The sequence below is a fragment of the Drosophila tropicalis genome, unplaced genomic scaffold (genome assembly GCF_018151085.1).
Source record: "Drosophila tropicalis isolate 14030-0801.00 unplaced genomic scaffold, ASM1815108v1 contig_1009, whole genome shotgun sequence".
In the NCBI taxonomy this organism is placed as follows: domain Eukaryota; kingdom Metazoa; phylum Arthropoda; class Insecta; order Diptera; family Drosophilidae; genus Drosophila; species Drosophila tropicalis.
In genome coordinates, this window is record NW_027172367.1 from 1682993 (window position 1) to 1700780 (window position 17788).

The 17788-nt window shown below is 34.0% G+C and overlaps 13 protein-coding genes and 2 pseudogenes across 13 annotated transcripts; 9 read left to right on the forward strand and 6 right to left on the reverse strand.

Annotated features, from left to right (window-relative positions):
- Positions 1 to 2016: 2016 nt before the first annotated feature.
- On the forward strand, positions 2017 to 2929 carry LOC137578789 (histone H1-like). The gene has a single exon (XM_068292403.1). It carries the CDS (start codon positions 2068 to 2070, stop codon positions 2833 to 2835), a length of 768 nt encoding a protein of 255 aa, XP_068148504.1. The 5' UTR covers positions 2017 to 2067; the 3' UTR covers positions 2836 to 2929.
- A 380-nt stretch (positions 2930 to 3309) lies between these two features.
- Positions 3310 to 3819, reverse strand: LOC137578966 (histone H2B). The gene has a single exon (XM_068292646.1). It carries the CDS (start codon positions 3758 to 3760, stop codon positions 3389 to 3391), a length of 372 nt encoding a protein of 123 aa, XP_068148747.1. The 5' UTR covers positions 3761 to 3819; the 3' UTR covers positions 3310 to 3388.
- A 135-nt stretch (positions 3820 to 3954) lies between these two features.
- Positions 3955 to 4467, forward strand: LOC137578877 (histone H2A). Its single transcript, XM_068292523.1, has one exon. It carries the CDS (start codon positions 4022 to 4024, stop codon positions 4394 to 4396), a length of 375 nt encoding a protein of 124 aa, XP_068148624.1. The 5' UTR covers positions 3955 to 4021; the 3' UTR covers positions 4397 to 4467.
- Positions 4468 to 4833: 366 nt separating this feature from the next.
- Positions 4834 to 5265, reverse strand: LOC137586631 (histone H4). Its single transcript, XM_068302736.1, has one exon. The coding sequence runs from the start codon at positions 5210 to 5212 to the stop codon at positions 4901 to 4903; it is 312 nt and encodes a 103-aa protein (XP_068158837.1). The 5' UTR covers positions 5213 to 5265; the 3' UTR covers positions 4834 to 4900.
- Positions 5266 to 5454: 189 nt separating this feature from the next.
- On the forward strand, positions 5455 to 6023 carry LOC137586622 (histone H3). The gene has a single exon (XM_068302726.1). It carries the CDS (start codon positions 5512 to 5514, stop codon positions 5920 to 5922), a length of 411 nt encoding a protein of 136 aa, XP_068158827.1. The 5' UTR covers positions 5455 to 5511; the 3' UTR covers positions 5923 to 6023.
- A 1178-nt stretch (positions 6024 to 7201) lies between these two features.
- LOC137586090 (histone H1-like) lies at positions 7202 to 8124 on the forward strand (annotated as a pseudogene).
- Positions 8125 to 8530: 406 nt separating this feature from the next.
- LOC137586257 (histone H2B-like) lies at positions 8531 to 8970 on the reverse strand (annotated as a pseudogene).
- Positions 8971 to 9173: 203 nt separating this feature from the next.
- Positions 9174 to 9663, forward strand: LOC137586178 (histone H2A). The gene has a single exon (XM_068302186.1). The coding sequence runs from the start codon at positions 9218 to 9220 to the stop codon at positions 9590 to 9592; it is 375 nt and encodes a 124-aa protein (XP_068158287.1). The 5' UTR covers positions 9174 to 9217; the 3' UTR covers positions 9593 to 9663.
- Positions 9664 to 10029: 366 nt separating this feature from the next.
- Positions 10030 to 10461, reverse strand: LOC137586611 (histone H4). Its single transcript, XM_068302716.1, has one exon. The coding sequence runs from the start codon at positions 10406 to 10408 to the stop codon at positions 10097 to 10099; it is 312 nt and encodes a 103-aa protein (XP_068158817.1). The 5' UTR covers positions 10409 to 10461; the 3' UTR covers positions 10030 to 10096.
- Positions 10462 to 10645: 184 nt separating this feature from the next.
- On the forward strand, positions 10646 to 11218 carry LOC137586603 (histone H3). Its single transcript, XM_068302703.1, has one exon. It carries the CDS (start codon positions 10707 to 10709, stop codon positions 11115 to 11117), a length of 411 nt encoding a protein of 136 aa, XP_068158804.1. The 5' UTR covers positions 10646 to 10706; the 3' UTR covers positions 11118 to 11218.
- Positions 11219 to 12397: 1179 nt separating this feature from the next.
- LOC137582332 (histone H1-like) lies at positions 12398 to 13320 on the forward strand. Its single transcript, XM_068296859.1, has one exon. It carries the CDS (start codon positions 12459 to 12461, stop codon positions 13224 to 13226), a length of 768 nt encoding a protein of 255 aa, XP_068152960.1. The 5' UTR covers positions 12398 to 12458; the 3' UTR covers positions 13227 to 13320.
- A 378-nt stretch (positions 13321 to 13698) lies between these two features.
- Positions 13699 to 14207, reverse strand: LOC137587014 (histone H2B). The gene has a single exon (XM_068303248.1). The coding sequence runs from the start codon at positions 14148 to 14150 to the stop codon at positions 13779 to 13781; it is 372 nt and encodes a 123-aa protein (XP_068159349.1). The 5' UTR covers positions 14151 to 14207; the 3' UTR covers positions 13699 to 13778.
- A 166-nt stretch (positions 14208 to 14373) lies between these two features.
- On the forward strand, positions 14374 to 14857 carry LOC137580325 (histone H2A). The gene has a single exon (XM_068294356.1). It carries the CDS (start codon positions 14412 to 14414, stop codon positions 14784 to 14786), a length of 375 nt encoding a protein of 124 aa, XP_068150457.1. The 5' UTR covers positions 14374 to 14411; the 3' UTR covers positions 14787 to 14857.
- Positions 14858 to 15226: 369 nt separating this feature from the next.
- Positions 15227 to 15655, reverse strand: LOC137586664 (histone H4). The gene has a single exon (XM_068302785.1). It carries the CDS (start codon positions 15603 to 15605, stop codon positions 15294 to 15296), a length of 312 nt encoding a protein of 103 aa, XP_068158886.1. The 5' UTR covers positions 15606 to 15655; the 3' UTR covers positions 15227 to 15293.
- A 191-nt stretch (positions 15656 to 15846) lies between these two features.
- LOC137586656 (histone H3) lies at positions 15847 to 16416 on the forward strand. The gene has a single exon (XM_068302774.1). It carries the CDS (start codon positions 15905 to 15907, stop codon positions 16313 to 16315), a length of 411 nt encoding a protein of 136 aa, XP_068158875.1. The 5' UTR covers positions 15847 to 15904; the 3' UTR covers positions 16316 to 16416.
- Positions 16417 to 17788: the final 1372 nt, after the last annotated feature.

Genomic DNA, 17788 nt, shown 5'->3' on the forward strand with positions numbered 1-17788 from the left:
ATCAGGAAGTACTGGCTAAGCAAGACGGGGCATCAGCATCGCCAAGACCAGTAGGATCTGCAACTACATCAAAAGTGGCTGCCAATTCAGTGATGGAGCCAAGAAGCATATTAGCGGCACCTCCCCGTGAAGCGAAAATAGGTCTAAAAACTCAAATACCAATAATTGCTATATACAACCAAAACGTAAAAGAAATTATCGGTAAGTTGAGCAAATTCATAGCAGACCAAAACTTTACCATTAACGTAATAAATAAAAATCTTATGCACATACAAGTTTTTAACCTGGAAGACTTTGACAAAACCAAATATTTTTTCAAAAGCCTTAGCCAAAACTTCTATTCATACACCCCAAAAGAACTGAAACCTCATAGTGTAATAATAAAAAAAACTACCTCAGTCGGTATATGATGCAAAAGAAATACAGAAGGCCCTTATCTCTTGCCTACCTGAACAAAAGATACTATCGGTGAAACCATTTAAAAAGAGTCTCTGGTTGGTACAGCTTGCTAAATCCGAGAATGTCAAACAAATCTATAGCATTAGAACCCTATTAAACTGCCGGATTGTAATTGAAAATTTAAAGCCCAATCCAAACGAAATAAAACAATGTTATAAATGCCAGCGTTTCACACACACCGCCAGCAACTGCGAAATGCAATACCGTTGCGTCAAGTGTACAGAGCCGCATGAGCCTGGCAAGTGCAAAATTACAAAATCAGAAAGTCCGTCCGAAGAAAATAAAACACAATGCGTTAACTGTAGCGGGCAACATACCGCCAATGCCAAAATATGCCCTGTCCGAATAGCCCGAATGGAGGCACTTAAAAAGAAACAACAAACGTCCATCCAACATATAAACCAAACCTTGCAAAATGCAAAAAATTCATTATCCAAAAACACTGCATCATATGCAGCAGTCCTCCAAAAAAAAAAGCCAGCAAACCCCAAAACTAAGCCCAAGAATCTAGCAATAGAACCTCAGGCAAACGTTTTTTCTTTTCAAAAACTCAATGACGATGCATTTGAAGCATTTGGTAAGGATATCCTATCCTGCTTCGAAATCATCCAAAGCATAGGTAAAAAATATGCCTCAGTAACACATGCAAATACTGACCCCATAAAGCAAAAACAACAAATAATATTAGAATTTCTTGTCCAAATGTCACAATCATCATGACTTCCTTTAAATGCATATTTCAAAAGGTAAACTCAATCGTGTCTCTCCAAAAGAGTCATGAATTTGATAAATTCATCAGCCTACATAAACCTGACGTAATACTTATAGCCGAACATCGTCTAAGCTCAAGACACTCGCCATTGTTTACCCACAATCAGTTCATCCGCCAGCTGATACCAGCTACACATACTAGAGCAGCACAACGACAATCTTAATCTCAGATGCAGTGTACCAGACGAGACTCACAGATAGTTTATCTCCTCACCACCTAACCATAAAACATATAAATCACTTAAAAGAAATTTAGAATAATTTATGATTCGAACAAAAATCTTATTTTCTACCATAGGAAACAACTATCATTAAACCCAAATCAACTTGCTTATAATATAAATCAGTAAATAAATGGTCTGCCATTAACTTGCTCAGCGTACGTTATTCTGTGCCTTTGTAAATAGTAGTTCTTAAGTATTTTTTAGTAACCAAGTTCCTTAATAGTATTAAGTAGTTGTAAGTTAGATTTAAGCCCACGCTATACCACAAACTTAGCAGGTTTTTAAGCTCGATATGAGTATTTTTCCTGATGCATAAAAATAATAATGTTCAAATCACAAAAACAATGAGAAGAAATGAAATCTAAATTAATTATGTTTGAAGTCAAAAACCCCGATAAGCTGAAAGCGCAGGGCAAAAATAACAAAATCCTAAAATAAGTTAGCTTGACCTTGTCCACCAAGACTAAACCATAATATAAGTACCATATGTATTCGTACTAAACCACACCAAGAGACAAATAAAAAAATTCAAAATTCAAAAATTCAATTTTCATACAATTATTATAGTAAAAAGTGTATTTGGTGATATTTTTGTTTGAGAGTAAAGTGCAAAATGTCTGATTCAGTAGCAGCAACATCAGCATCTCCTGTGGCTGCCCCAACAGCACCAGCAACCGCGTCAGTTGATAAGAAGGTGGCTGCCAAAAAAACATCGGCAACGTCTTCAACAAAGGCCAAAAAATCAACTGCTCCACCATCGCATCCACCAACTCAGCAAATGGTAGACGCTTCGATTAAAAACTTAAAAGAACGTGGTGGCTCCTCACTACTGGCAATCAAAAAATATATTAGTGCCACATACAAGTGTGATGCCCAGAAACTTGCACCTTTTATCAAGAGGTACTTAAAGTCAGCTGTTGGAAATGGCAAACTGATCCAAACAAAAGGAAAGGGTGCCTCTGGTTCATTTAAACTGTCTGCTGCCGCTAAAAAGGAACCGAAGACAAAAGTTGCCTCTGTAGAAAAGAAGAACAAACCCAAAAAGGTAACTCAATCAGCAGCAGCTAAAAAGAAAGCAATCGGTAACAAAAAAACAGTTAGTGCTGGCTCTGTTGATAAGAAACCAAAAGCCAAAAAGGCAGTCGCAACCAAAAAGACAGCCGAGAAAAAGAAAAGTGAAAAGGTAAAGGTAAAGGATGCAAAGAAAACAGGAACTGTGAAAACCAAACCTGTCGCATCAAAGGCTAAGTCAAGTTCAACTAAGCCGAAAGCTAAAACTGTTGCCGTATCATCGGCTAAACCAAAAAAGGCAACCAAAAAGGCGGCTGCTCCTGCTACCGTCAAGAAGCCAAAAGCCAAGACAACTGCTGCCAAGAAGTAAATAAATAATACTTTATTGCAATCGTAATATTGAAAAAATTTTAGATATCGAATACGATAATCTAATCATTTTCTTTAAACACAGCCCTTATCAGGGCTACAATTCTATATAACAAGAGAGAAAAAAATAATTCAAATTTCAAATATGTCATTTACATATATTCATACATACATATAAAAAAAAATTTAATTGTACGAGTAACTTTGATTTAATCCAGATGCATTTTTTTTTAGTTTTAACTTGCGATTAATTCAAATTCAAATTTCAAATATGTCATTTACATAATATTTATACATACATACATACATATAAAAAAAATTTAATTGTACGAGTAATTTTGATTTAATCCAGATACATTTTTTTTTAGTTTTAACTTGCGATTAACTGAAATGGCTAAAATAAAAATAACAATATTTCTTAGCCACATAACTACTGGCTGTATGTAATTTGAAATATTAATTGAAAATACGTTAATTCTTTTTTAATATAATATTGTGGCCCTGAAAAGGGCCTTTTTTTTTTTAATAAGGAAGCGTGTTTAAGATAGGGACATTTATTTTGAGCTGGTATACTTGGTAACAGCTTTTGTTCCCTCACTAACAGCGTGCTTAGCGAGCTCACCGGGCAAAAGCAAACGGACAGCCGTTTGGATTTCGCGACTTGTGATGGTCGACCTCTTGTTGTAGTGGGCCAAGCGGGAGGCCTCAGCAGCAATACGTTCAAAAATGTCGTTCACAAAGCTGTTCATTATGCTCATCGCTTTTGAAGATATACCAGTGTCTGGGTGGACTTGCTTTAACACTTTGTAAATGTAAATAGCATAGCTCTCCTTACGCTTGCGCTTCTTCTTTTTGTCATTCTTGGTGATGTTCTTTTGAGCCTTGCCAGCCTTCTTGGCTGCCTTTCCACTAGTTTTTGGTGGCATTTCTCACTTCAAATTCAATAAATTTAATTTCACAAAACACAATTCACTTTTACCAAATGCCACGATTAGTGTGTCTGCAATTTATACATTTTTTTTGTGCATCGCTTTCTGGATAAATATAATTATTGAGTACCAACCCCTAGTTGAACCAACGTGTCGTTGGAAAAGGTATAAATAAAACGACAATGTACCACATCACATCAACATTTGTGTGTGAAAAGTGAACAGTGTGTAAAAAAGAAAAAAGAAAAAAATTGAAAAATGTCTGGTCGTGGTAAAGGTGGCAAAGTGAAGGGAAAGGCAAAATCTCGCTCGAACCGAGCTGGGCTTCAGTTTCCTGTTGGCCGTATTCACCGTTTACTCCGTAAAGGAAATTATGCCGAGCGTGTTGGTGCTGGCGCTCCAGTTTATTTAGCTGCCGTTATGGAATATTTGGCTGCTGAAGTACTTGAGTTGGCTGGTAATGCTGCTCGAGACAACAAAAAGACCAGAATTATACCTCGTCATCTACAATTGGCCATTCGCAACGATGAGGAGTTAAACAAATTGCTTTCTGGCGTAACCATTGCACAGGGTGGTGTGCTGCCTAACATTCAGGCTGTTCTGCTGCCCAAGAAAACCGAAAAGAAGGCTTAAATCAATTAATATTTGCTTTAAAATTTTACAACTTTGTACATACAACAAACATAAAACAACCGTCCTTTTCAGGACGACCAAAAAATTAAAAGAAATTAATACAGTTTTCGATCCATACATATAAATTGTTTTTGTATATGTAAGGCCAGCCTTACGAATAAATATGTGCATATGTATGTGACCATTTGCTTTATTTATTTACATTAGAGATCAAAATTCATGCATATTCAATACATTTGTTACTTTCATCGAAGGTGACACATCAGATAATTTTATAATAATAATTTTATTTTATAAATTCGGTTCTTGTGCCACTAAAATTAAGCAGATTTTGTGCATTAATTCTACTTTTTTTTATTTGTATAAATATTTGTTTATGTATGTTTTTTTTTTTTTTTTTTTTTTTTTCTCTCTCTTTTGATTAATAATTTTAGTGGTCCTGAAAAGGACCGATTTTTTGAAGGGCATAGTTTGTAGTAAATACACTTTGGTTTTATAATTATTTTAACCGCCGAAACCATAAAGAGTGCGGCCCTGTCTCTTCAATGCGTATACAACATCCATGGCAGTGACTGTCTTCCTTTTGGCATGTTCCGTGTAGGTTACTGCATCGCGGATTACATTTTCAAGAAAAACCTTAAGGACACCACGAGTTTCCTCATAGATAAGACCAGAAATTCGCTTAACACCGCCACGACGAGCCAAACGGCGAATAGCGGGTTTCGTGATACCTTGGATATTATCACGCAACACTTTACGATGACGCTTAGCACCACCCTTTCCCAATCCTTTTCCACCTTTGCCACGACCAGTCATTTTTATTTTTCACTTTTCACTATAAACGCACTGCACAAGAGTCAGAAATAAACTAATGCTGTATCTGTTGCCATCGCTTCTATTTATACCAAAAATCAAGAAAACACGAGCGAGTGAGCAATAGTTTGCCTCTCGCTCAGATGGTTCGTCAGAAAGTGAACGCGTATGTTTTTCTCTCTTTCTCTTTCTAACCCACCCTGATTTTGCTATAAAAGCAGGCACCAAACGAGCTGGCTTGTTTATTGTGTTTTAAACAGTGAAGAGTGAACATTAAAAAAAAAAAAAAGTGTAGTGAAAACATGGCTCGTACAAAGCAAACTGCTCGAAAATCGACTGGTGGCAAGGCGCCAAGGAAGCAGCTGGCTACTAAAGCAGCACGTAAGAGCGCTCCAGCAACCGGTGGTGTAAAGAAACCACATCGTTACCGTCCCGGAACTGTTGCCCTCCGTGAAATCCGCCGTTACCAGAAAAGCACAGAACTGCTTATTCGCAAATTGCCATTCCAGCGTTTAGTGCGTGAAATCGCTCAGGACTTCAAGACCGACTTGCGTTTCCAGAGTTCTGCAGTTATGGCTTTACAAGAAGCTAGCGAAGCCTATTTGGTTGGCCTCTTTGAAGATACTAACTTGTGTGCAATCCATGCCAAACGAGTGACCATAATGCCTAAGGATATTCAACTAGCCAGACGTATTCGAGGCGAGCGTGCTTAAATTAAATCTACTCGTGTAGTTACCGTCAGAGTAACTATTTCGAACACAATTTTAACGCAAAGCGCATTTTTATTACAAATCGGTCCTTTTCAGGACCACAACTAGTCATGTCGATATTGAGATTATCATTTCCCAAATTAAACTTAATTTTTTATTCAATGTGTTTTATTCGGTGATGATTTGAAACATATTAATAATATATTACATATATAATATACATATATGTATGTATATGTCATTAATTGGTTTTTTTAGTTATTATTAAACCGTTATATCTGGCATATAATGGTTATATACTAGTCATATACATAATATTATCCAGCTTTAATATTAAACAATATTTGTTTATGTTTTCTGTCAATAATATATATGTATATCGATTTAAACTAAATAAATTTATAATTAACTTTGGTTTTTATCTACTAATCAAAAAGCATATTAACATTATAGTAATTTGTAAAAATTTATAAAAACACAAAAAATCATATTTGCTTTTTAAATTATCTAAATAAAATTAAACTACAAAAAATTATTTTTTTTCTATCCTACTCGATTTGTTGAATTCCTAGGATTAGGATTTTTAAATGATTAATAAAACGTATTGTTGTTTTATTATTTTGTCTTTTAATCAACAACAGTTTATAAAAGTTCATTAATTTAGTGGTCTACTAATAATAATGATTAAAATAGACATTAGCAACAAATCAAATATTAAACCTAATTAAAAAACAATTTTATATATATTAATTTTTGATTTCTTCTTAATGAATATTTTTCTTTTTCAATACCAAAATCTAATATTGCATGGACATTGAAAAATTGTTAATTTTTCACAGCATAGGGTAAATTACAATATGTTATAAAAATACGAAAAAATTAAATAATGTTAAATTTTTTAAACTATATCTAGAGTAAATTGTTGAAATATTATTATAAATAAATAATATTTTAAAATTTTTAATTTTTTCTATTTTTTATGTAAGGTTACATGGGAAAATTGTATTCTGTAATACATATAGTTCAAATTTGATTGTCTATTCGAAATGAAACCATGAAATTATATAAAAAAGAATGTTGGAATATAAATTCTACAACAATTATTAATATAAGGGGAGAATAATTTTAATAAATTTTGTTATTATTAAGCATAAAAACAGCAATATACGAGTACTATTTAACAAAACTAAAACATCTTAATCGTCCAATACCAAAAACATGTTCATACGGCCGTCCTCCTCGATTCTCATTCGAATGAAGGCCCATGTCATAGCGAAATTTTCATACAATTATTATAGTAAAAAGTGTATTTGGTGATATTTTTGTTTGAGAGTAAAGTGCAAAATGTCTGATTCAGTAGCAGCAACATCAGCATCTCCTGTGGCTGCCCCAACAGCACCAGCAACCGCGTCAGTTGATAAGAAGGTGGCTGCCAAAAAAACATCGGCAACGTCTTCAACAAAGGCCAAAAATCAACTGCTCCACCATCGCATCCACCAACTCAGCAAATGGTAGACGCTTCGATTAAAAACTTAAAAGAACGTGGTGGCTCCTCACTACTGGCAATCAAAAAATATATTAGTGCCACATACAAGTGTGATGCCCAGAAACTTGCACCTTTTATCAAGAGGTACTTAAAGTCAGCTGTTGGAAATGGCAAACTGATCCAAACAAAAGGAAAGGGTGCCTCTGGTTCATTTAAACTGTCTGCTGCCGCTAAAAAGGAACCGAAGACAAAAGTTGCCTCTGTAGAAAAGAAGAACAAACCCAAAAAGGTAACTCAATCAGCAGCAGCTAAAAAGAAAGCAATCGGTAACAAAAAAACAGTTAGTGCTGGCTCTGTTGATAAGAAACCAAAAGCCAAAAAGGCAGTCGCAACCAAAAAGACAGCCGAGAAAAAGAAAAGTGAAAAGGTAAAGGTAAAGGATGCAAAGAAAACAGGAACTGTGAAAACCAAACCTGTCGCATCAAAGGCTAAGTCAAGTTCAACTAAGCCGAAAGCTAAAACTGTTGCCGTATCATCGGCTAAACCAAAAAAGGCAACCAAAAAGGCGGCTGCTCCTGCTACCGTCAAGAAGCCAAAAGCCAAGACAACTGCTGCCAAGAAGTAAATAAATAATACTTTATTGCAATCGTAATATTGAAAAAATTTTAGATATCGAATACGATAATCTAATCATTTTCTTTAAACACAGCCCTTATCAGGGCTACAATTCTATATAACAAGAGAGAAAAAAATAATTCAAATTTCAAATATGTCATTTACATATATTCATACATACATATAAAAAAAAATTTAATTGTACGAGTAACTTTGATTTAATCCAGATGCATTTTTTTTTAGTTTTAACTTGCGATTAATTCAAATTCAAATTTCAAATATGTCATTTACATAATATTTATACATACATACATACATATAAAAAAAATTTAATTGTACGAGTAATTTTGATTTAATCCAGATACATTTTTTTTTAGTTTTAACTTGCGATTAACTGAAATGGCTAAAATAAAAATAACAATATTTCTTAGCCACATAACTACTGGCTGTATGTAATTTGAAATATTAATTGAAAATACGTTAATTCTTTTTTAATATAATATTGTGGCCCTGAAAAGGGCCTTTTTTTTTTTTAATAAGGAAGCGTGTTTAAGATAGGGACATTTATTTTGAGCTGGTATACTTGGTAACAGCTTTTGTTCCCTCACTAACAGCGTGCTTAGCGAGCTCACCGGGCAAAAGCAAACGGACAGCCGTTTGGATTTCGCGACTTGTGATGGTCGACCTCTTGTTGTAGTGGGCCAAGCGGGAGGCCTCAGCAGCAATACGTTCAAAAATGTCGTTCACAAAGCTGTTCATTATGCTCATCGCTTTTGAAGATATACCAGTGTCTGGGTGGACTTGCTTTAACACTTTGTAAATGTAAATAGCATAGCTCTCCTTACGCTTGCGCTTCTTCTTTTGTCATTCTTGGTGATGTTCTTTTGAGCCTTGCCAGCCTTCTTGGCTGCCTTTCCACTAGTTTTTGGTGGCATTTCTCACTTCAAATTCAATAAATTTAATTTCACAAAACACAATTCACTTTTACCAAATGCCACGATTAGTGTGTCTGCAATTTATACATTTTTTTTGTGCATCGCTTTCTGGATAAATATAATTATTGAGTACCAACCCCTAGTTGAACCAACGTGTCGTTGGAAAAGGTATAAATAAAACGACAATGTACCACATCACATCAACATTTGTGTGTGAAAAGTGAACAGTGTGTAAAAAAAAAAAAAAGAAAAAAATTGAAAAATGTCTGGTCGTGGTAAAGGTGGCAAAGTGAAGGGAAAGGCAAAATCTCGCTCGAACCGAGCTGGGCTTCAGTTTCCTGTTGGCCGTATTCACCGTTTACTCCGTAAAGGAAATTATGCCGAGCGTGTTGGTGCTGGCGCTCCAGTTTATTTAGCTGCCGTTATGGAATATTTGGCTGCTGAAGTACTTGAGTTGGCTGGTAATGCTGCTCGAGACAACAAAAAGACCAGAATTATACCTCGTCATCTACAATTGGCCATTCGCAACGATGAGGAGTTAAACAAATTGCTTTCTGGCGTAACCATTGCACAGGGTGGTGTGCTGCCTAACATTCAGGCTGTTCTGCTGCCCAAGAAAACCGAAAAGAAGGCTTAAATCAATTAATATTTGCTTTAAAATTTTACAACTTTGTACATACAACAAACATAAAACAACCGTCCTTTTCAGGACGACCAAAAAATTAAAAGAAATTAATACAGTTTTCGATCCATACATATAAATTGTTTTTGTATATGTAAGGCCAGCCTTACGAATAAATATGTGCATATGTATGTGACCATTTGCTTTATTTATTTACATTAGAGATCAAAATTCATGCATATTCAATACATTTGTTACTTTCATCGAAGGTGACACATCAGATAATTTTATAATAATAATTTTATTTTATAAATTCGGTTCTTGTGCCACTAAAATTAAGCAGATTTTGTGCATTAATTCTACTTTTTTTTATTTGTATAAATATTTGTTTATGTATGTTTTTTTTTTTTTTTTTTTTTTTTTCTCTCTCTTTTGATTAATAATTTTAGTGGTCCTGAAAAGGACCGATTTTTTGAAGGGCATAGTTTGTAGTAAATACACTTTGGTTTTATAATTATTTTAACCGCCGAAACCATAAAGAGTGCGGCCCTGTCTCTTCAATGCGTATACAACATCCATGGCAGTGACTGTCTTCCTTTTGGCATGTTCCGTGTAGGTTACTGCATCGCGGATTACATTTTCAAGAAAAACCTTAAGGACACCACGAGTTTCCTCATAGATAAGACCAGAAATTCGCTTAACACCGCCACGACGAGCCAAACGGCGAATAGCGGGTTTCGTGATACCTTGGATATTATCACGCAACACTTTACGATGACGCTTAGCACCACCCTTTCCCAATCCTTTTCCACCTTTGCCACGACCAGTCATTTTTATTTTTCACTTTTCACTATAAACGCACTGCACAAGAGTCAGAAATAAACTAATGCTGTATCTGTTGCCATCGCTTCTATTTATACCAAAAATCAAGAAAACACGAGCGAGTGAGCAATAGTTTGCCTCTCGCTCAGATGGTTCGTCAGAAAGTGAACGCGTATGTTTTTCTCTCTTTCTCTTTCTAACCCACCCTGATTTTGCTATAAAAGCAGGCACCAAACGAGCTGGCTTGTTTATTGTGTTTTAAACAGTGAAGAGTGAACATTAAAAAAAAAAAAAGTGTAGTGAAAACATGGCTCGTACAAAGCAAACTGCTCGAAAATCGACTGGTGGCAAGGCGCCAAGGAAGCAGCTGGCTACTAAAGCAGCACGTAAGAGCGCTCCAGCAACCGGTGGTGTAAAGAAACCACATCGTTACCGTCCCGGAACTGTTGCCCTCCGTGAAATCCGCCGTTACCAGAAAAGCACAGAACTGCTTATTCGCAAATTGCCATTCCAGCGTTTAGTGCGTGAAATCGCTCAGGACTTCAAGACCGACTTGCGTTTCCAGAGTTCTGCAGTTATGGCTTTACAAGAAGCTAGCGAAGCCTATTTGGTTGGCCTCTTTGAAGATACTAACTTGTGTGCAATCCATGCCAAACGAGTGACCATAATGCCTAAGGATATTCAACTAGCCAGACGTATTCGAGGCGAGCGTGCTTAAATTAAATCTACTCGTGTAGTTACCGTCAGAGTAACTATTTCGAACACAATTTTAACGCAAAGCGCATTTTTATTACAAATCGGTCCTTTTCAGGACCACAACTAGTCATGTCGATATTGAGATTATCATTTCCCAAATTAAACTTAATTTTTTATTCAATGTGTTTTATTCGGTGATGATTTGAAACATATTAATAATATATTACATATATAATATACATATATGTATGTATATGTCATTAATTGGTTTTTTTAGTTATTATTAAACCGTTATATCTGGCATATAATGGTTATATACTAGTCATATACATAATATTATCCAGCTTTAATATTAAACAATATTTGTTTATGTTTTCTGTCAATAATATATATGTATATCGATTTAAACTAAATAAATTTATAATTAACTTTGGTTTTTATCTACTAATCAAAAAGCATATTAACATTATAGTAATTTGTAAAAATTTATAAAAACACAAAAAATCATATTTGCTTTTTAAATTATCTAAATAAAATTAAACTACAAAAAATTATTTTTTTTCTATCCTACTCGATTTGTTGAATTCCTAGGATTAGGATTTTTAAATGATTAATAAAACGTATTGTTGTTTTATTATTTTGTCTTTTAATCAACAACAGTTTATAAAAGTTCATTAATTTAGTGGTCTACTAATAATAATGATTAAAATAGACATTAGCAACAAATCAAATATTAAACCTAATTAAAAAACAATTTTATATATATTAATTTTTGATTTCTTCTTAATGAATATTTTTCTTTTTCAATACCAAAATCTAATATTGCATGGACATTGAAAAATTGTTAATTTTTCACAGCATAGGGTAAATTACAATATGTTATAAAAATACGAAAAAATTAAATAATGTTAAATTTTTTAAACTATATCTAGAGTAAATTGTTGAAATATTATTATAAATAAATAATATTTTAAAATTTTTAATTTTTTCTATTTTTTATGTAAGGTTACATGGGAAAATTGTATTCTGTAATACATATAGTTCAAATTTGATTGTCTATTCGAAATGAAACCATGAAATTATATAAAAAAGAATGTTGGAATATAAATTCTACAACAATTATTAATATAAGGGGAGAATAATTTTAATAAATTTTGTTATTATTAAGCATAAAAACAGCAATATACGAGTACTATTTAACAAAACTAAAACATCTTAATCGTCCAATACCAAAAACATGTTCATACGGCCGTCCTCCTCGATTCTCATTCGAATGAAGGCCCATGTCATAGCGAAATTTTCATACAATTATTATAGTAAAAAGTGTATTTGGTGATATTTTTGTTTGAGAGTAAAGTGCAAAATGTCTGATTCAGTAGCAGCAACATCAGCATCTCCTGTGGCTGCCCCAACAGCACCAGCAACCGCGTCAGTTGATAAGAAGGTGGCTGCCAAAAAAACATCGGCAACGTCTTCAACAAAGGCCAAAAAATCAACTGCTCCACCATCGCATCCACCAACTCAGCAAATGGTAGACGCTTCGATTAAAAACTTAAAAGAACGTGGTGGCTCCTCACTACTGGCAATCAAAAAATATATTAGTGCCACATACAAGTGTGATGCCCAGAAACTTGCACCTTTTATCAAGAGGTACTTAAAGTCAGCTGTTGGAAATGGCAAACTGATCCAAACAAAAGGAAAGGGTGCCTCTGGTTCATTTAAACTGTCTGCTGCCGCTAAAAAGGAACCGAAGACAAAAGTTGCCTCTGTAGAAAAGAAGAACAAACCCAAAAAGGTAACTCAATCAGCAGCAGCTAAAAAGAAAGCAATCGGTAACAAAAAAACAGTTAGTGCTGGCTCTGTTGATAAGAAACCAAAAGCCAAAAAGGCAGTCGCAACCAAAAAGACAGCCGAGAAAAAGAAAAGTGAAAAGGTAAAGGTAAAGGATGCAAAGAAAACAGGAACTGTGAAAACCAAACCTGTCGCATCAAAGGCTAAGTCAAGTTCAACTAAGCCGAAAGCTAAAACTGTTGCCGTATCATCGGCTAAACCAAAAAAGGCAACCAAAAAGGCGGCTGCTCCTGCTACCGTCAAGAAGCCAAAAGCCAAGACAACTGCTGCCAAGAAGTAAATAAATAATACTTTATTGCAATCGTAATATTGAAAAAATTTTAGATATCGAATACGATAATCTAATCATTTTCTTTAAACACAGCCCTTATCAGGGCTACAATTCTATATAACAAGAGAGAAAAAAATAATTCAAATTTCAAATATGTCATTTACATATATTCATACATACATATAAAAAAAATTTAATTGTACGAGTAACTTTGATTTAATCCAGATGCATTTTTTTTTAGTTTTAACTTGCGATTAATTCAAATTCAAATTTCAAATATGTCATTTACATAATATTTATACATACATACATACATATAAAAAAAATTTAATTGTACGAGTAATTTTGATTTAATCCAGATACATTTTTTTTAGTTTTAACTTGCGATTAACTGAAATGGCTAAAATAAAAATAACAATATTTCTTAGCCACATAACTACTGGCTGTATGTAATTTGAAATATTAATTGAAAATACGTTAATTCTTTTTTAATATAATATTGTGGCCCTGAAAAGGGCCTTTTTTTTTTTTAATAAGGAAGCGTGTTTAAGATAGGGACATTTATTTTGAGCTGGTATACTTGGTAACAGCTTTTGTTCCCTCACTAACAGCGTGCTTAGCGAGCTCACCGGGCAAAAGCAAACGGACAGCCGTTTGGATTTCGCGACTTGTGATGGTCGACCTCTTGTTGTAGTGGGCCAAGCGGGAGGCCTCAGCAGCAATACGTTCAAAAATGTCGTTCACAAAGCTGTTCATTATGCTCATCGCTTTTGAAGATATACCAGTGTCTGGGTGGACTTGCTTTAACACTTTGTAAATGTAAATAGCATAGCTCTCCTTACGCTTGCGCTTCTTCTTTTTGTCATTCTTGGTGATGTTCTTTTGAGCCTTGCCAGCCTTCTTGGCTGCCTTTCCACTAGTTTTTGGTGGCATTTCTCACTTCAAATTCAATAAATTTAATTTCACAAAACACAATTCACTTTTACCAAATGCCACGATTAGTGTGTCTGCAATTTATACATTTTTTTTGTGCATCGCTTTCTGGATAAATATAATTATTGAGTACCAACCCCTAGTTGAACCAACGTGTCGTTGGAAAAGGTATAAATAAAACGACAATGTACCACATCACATCAACATTTGTGTGTGAAAAGTGAACAGTGTGTAAAAAAGAAAAAAAAAAAAAATTGAAAAATGTCTGGTCGTGGTAAAGGTGGCAAAGTGAAGGGAAAGGCAAAATCTCGCTCGAACCGAGCTGGGCTTCAGTTTCCTGTTGGCCGTATTCACCGTTTACTCCGTAAAGGAAATTATGCCGAGCGTGTTGGTGCTGGCGCTCCAGTTTATTTAGCTGCCGTTATGGAATATTTGGCTGCTGAAGTACTTGAGTTGGCTGGTAATGCTGCTCGAGACAACAAAAAGACCAGAATTATACCTCGTCATCTACAATTGGCCATTCGCAACGATGAGGAGTTAAACAAATTGCTTTCTGGCGTAACCATTGCACAGGGTGGTGTGCTGCCTAACATTCAGGCTGTTCTGCTGCCCAAGAAAACCGAAAAGAAGGCTTAAATCAATTAATATTTGCTTTAAAATTTTACAACTTTGTACATACAACAAACATAAAACAACCGTCCTTTTCAGGACGACCAAAAAATTAAAAGAAATTAATACAGTTTTCGATCCATACATATAAATTGTTTTTGTATATGTAAGGCCAGCCTTACGAATAAATATGTGCATATGTATGTGACCATTTGCTTTATTTATTTACATTAGAGATCAAAATTCATGCATATTCAATACATTTGTTACTTTCATCGAAGGTGACACATCAGATAATTTTATAATAATAATTTTATTTTATAAATTCGGTTCTTGTGCCACTAAAATTAAGCAGATTTTGTGCATTAATTCTACTTTTTTTTTATTTGTATAAATATTTGTTTATGTATGTTTTTTTTTTTTTTTTTTTTTTTTTCTCTCTCTCTTTTGATTAATAATTTTAGTGGTCCTGAAAAGGACCGATTTTTTGAAGGGCATAGTTTGTAGTAAATACACTTTGGTTTTATAATTATTTTAACCGCCGAAACCATAAAGAGTGCGGCCCTGTCTCTTCAATGCGTATACAACATCCATGGCAGTGACTGTCTTCCTTTTGGCATGTTCCGTGTAGGTTACTGCATCGCGGATTACATTTTCAAGAAAAACCTTAAGGACACCACGAGTTTCCTCATAGATAAGACCAGAAATTCGCTTAACACCGCCACGACGAGCCAAACGGCGAATAGCGGGTTTCGTGATACCTTGGATATTATCACGCAACACTTTACGATGACGCTTAGCACCACCCTTTCCCAATCCTTTTCCACCTTTGCCACGACCAGTCATTTTTATTTTTCACTTTTCACTATAAACGCACTGCACAAGAGTCAGAAATAAACTAATGCTGTATCTGTTGCCATCGCTTCTATTTATACCAAAAATCAAGAAAACACGAGCGAGTGAGCAATAGTTTGCCTCTCGCTCAGATGGTTCGTCAGAAAGTGAACGCGTATGTTTTTCTCTCTTTCTCTTTCTAACCCACCCTGATTTTGCTATAAAAGCAGGCACCAAACGAGCTGGCTTGTTTATTGTGTTTTAAACAGTGAAGAGTGAACATTAAAAAAAAAAAAAAGTGTAGTGAAAACATGGCTCGTACAAAGCAAACTGCTCGAAAATCGACTGGTGGCAAGGCGCCAAGGAAGCAGCTGGCTACTAAAGCAGCACGTAAGAGCGCTCCAGCAACCGGTGGTGTAAAGAAACCACATCGTTACCGTCCCGGAACTGTTGCCCTCCGTGAAATCCGCCGTTACCAGAAAAGCACAGAACTGCTTATTCGCAAATTGCCATTCCAGCGTTTAGTGCGTGAAATCGCTCAGGACTTCAAGACCGACTTGCGTTTCCAGAGTTCTGCAGTTATGGCTTTACAAGAAGCTAGCGAAGCCTATTTGGTTGGCCTCTTTGAAGATACTAACTTGTGTGCAATCCATGCCAAACGAGTGACCATAATGCCTAAGGATATTCAACTAGCCAGACGTATTCGAGGCGAGCGTGCTTAAATTAAATCTACTCGTGTAGTTACCGTCAGAGTAACTATTTCGAACACAATTTTAACGCAAAGCGCATTTTTATTACAAATCGGTCCTTTTCAGGACCACAACTAGTCATGTCGATATTGAGATTATCATTTCCCAAATTAAACTTAATTTTTTATTCAATGTGTTTTATTCGGTGATGATTTGAAACATATTAATAATATATTACATATATAATATACATATATGTATGTATATGTCATTAATTGGTTTTTTTAGTTATTATTAAACCGTTATATCTGGCATATAATGGTTATATACTAGTCATATACATAATATTATCCAGCTTTAATATTAAACAATATTTGTTTATGTTTTCTGTCAATAATATATATGTATATCGATTTAAACTAAATAAATTTATAATTAACTTTGGTTTTTATCTACTAATCAAAAAGCATATTAACATTATAGTAATTTGTAAAAATTTATAAAAACACAAAAAATCATATTTGCTTTTTAAATTATCTAAATAAAATTAAACTACAAAAAATTATTTTTTTCTATCCTACTCGATTTGTTGAATTCCTAGGATTAGGATTTTTAAATGATTAATAAAACGTATTGTTGTTTTATTATTTTGTCTTTTAATCAACAACAGTTTATAAAAGTTCATTAATTTAGTGGTCTACTAATAATAATGATTAAAATAGACATTAGCAACAAATCAAATATTAAACCTAATTAAAAAACAATTTTATATATATTAATTTTTGATTTCTTCTTAATGAATATTTTTCTTTTTCAATACCAAAATCTAATATTGCATGGACATTGAAAAATTGTTAATTTTTCACAGCATAGGGTAAATTACAATATGTTATAAAAATACGAAAAAATTAAATAATGTTAAATTTTTTAAACTATATCTAGAGTAAATTGTTGAAATATTATTATAAATAAATAATATTTTAAAATTTTTAATTTTTTCTATTTTTTATGTAAGGTTACATGGGAAAATTGTATTCTGTAATACATATAGTTCAAATTTGATTGTCTATTCGAAATGAAACCATGAAATTATATAAAAAAGAATGTTGGAATATAAATTCTACAACAATTATTAATATAAGGGGAGAATAATTTTAATAAATTTTGTTATTATTAAGCATAAAAACAGCAATATACGAGTACTATTTAACAAAACTAAAACATCTTAATCGTCCAATACCAAAAACATGTTCATACGGCCGTCCTCCTCGATTCTCATTCGAATGAAGGCCCATGTCATAGCGAAATTTTCATACAATTATTATAGTAAAAAGTGTATTTGGTGATATTTTTGTTTGAGAGTAAAGTGCAAAATGTCTGATTCAGTAGCAGCAACATCAGCATCTCCTGTGGCTGCCCCAACAGCACCAGCAACCGCGTCAGTTGATAAGAAGGTGGCTGCCAAAAAAACATCGGCAACGTCTTCAACAAAGGCCAAAAAATCAA

Excerpts from the sequence above, each read along its gene's own strand:
- LOC137578789 (XM_068292403.1), top strand. The coding sequence starts at position 2,068 with ATGTCTGATTCAGTAGCAGCAACATCAGCATCTCCTGTGGCTGCCCCA.
- LOC137578966 (XM_068292646.1), bottom strand. The coding sequence starts at position 3,760 with ATGCCACCAAAAACTAGTGGAAAGGCAGCCAAGAAGGCTGGCAAGGCT.
- LOC137578877 (XM_068292523.1), top strand. The coding sequence starts at position 4,022 with ATGTCTGGTCGTGGTAAAGGTGGCAAAGTGAAGGGAAAGGCAAAATCT.
- LOC137586631 (XM_068302736.1), bottom strand. The coding sequence starts at position 5,212 with ATGACTGGTCGTGGCAAAGGTGGAAAAGGATTGGGAAAGGGTGGTGCT.
- LOC137586622 (XM_068302726.1), top strand. The coding sequence starts at position 5,512 with ATGGCTCGTACAAAGCAAACTGCTCGAAAATCGACTGGTGGCAAGGCG.
- LOC137586178 (XM_068302186.1), top strand. The coding sequence starts at position 9,218 with ATGTCTGGTCGTGGTAAAGGTGGCAAAGTGAAGGGAAAGGCAAAATCT.
- LOC137586611 (XM_068302716.1), bottom strand. The coding sequence starts at position 10,408 with ATGACTGGTCGTGGCAAAGGTGGAAAAGGATTGGGAAAGGGTGGTGCT.
- LOC137586603 (XM_068302703.1), top strand. The coding sequence starts at position 10,707 with ATGGCTCGTACAAAGCAAACTGCTCGAAAATCGACTGGTGGCAAGGCG.
- LOC137582332 (XM_068296859.1), top strand. The coding sequence starts at position 12,459 with ATGTCTGATTCAGTAGCAGCAACATCAGCATCTCCTGTGGCTGCCCCA.
- LOC137587014 (XM_068303248.1), bottom strand. The coding sequence starts at position 14,150 with ATGCCACCAAAAACTAGTGGAAAGGCAGCCAAGAAGGCTGGCAAGGCT.
- LOC137580325 (XM_068294356.1), top strand. The coding sequence starts at position 14,412 with ATGTCTGGTCGTGGTAAAGGTGGCAAAGTGAAGGGAAAGGCAAAATCT.
- LOC137586664 (XM_068302785.1), bottom strand. The coding sequence starts at position 15,605 with ATGACTGGTCGTGGCAAAGGTGGAAAAGGATTGGGAAAGGGTGGTGCT.
- LOC137586656 (XM_068302774.1), top strand. The coding sequence starts at position 15,905 with ATGGCTCGTACAAAGCAAACTGCTCGAAAATCGACTGGTGGCAAGGCG.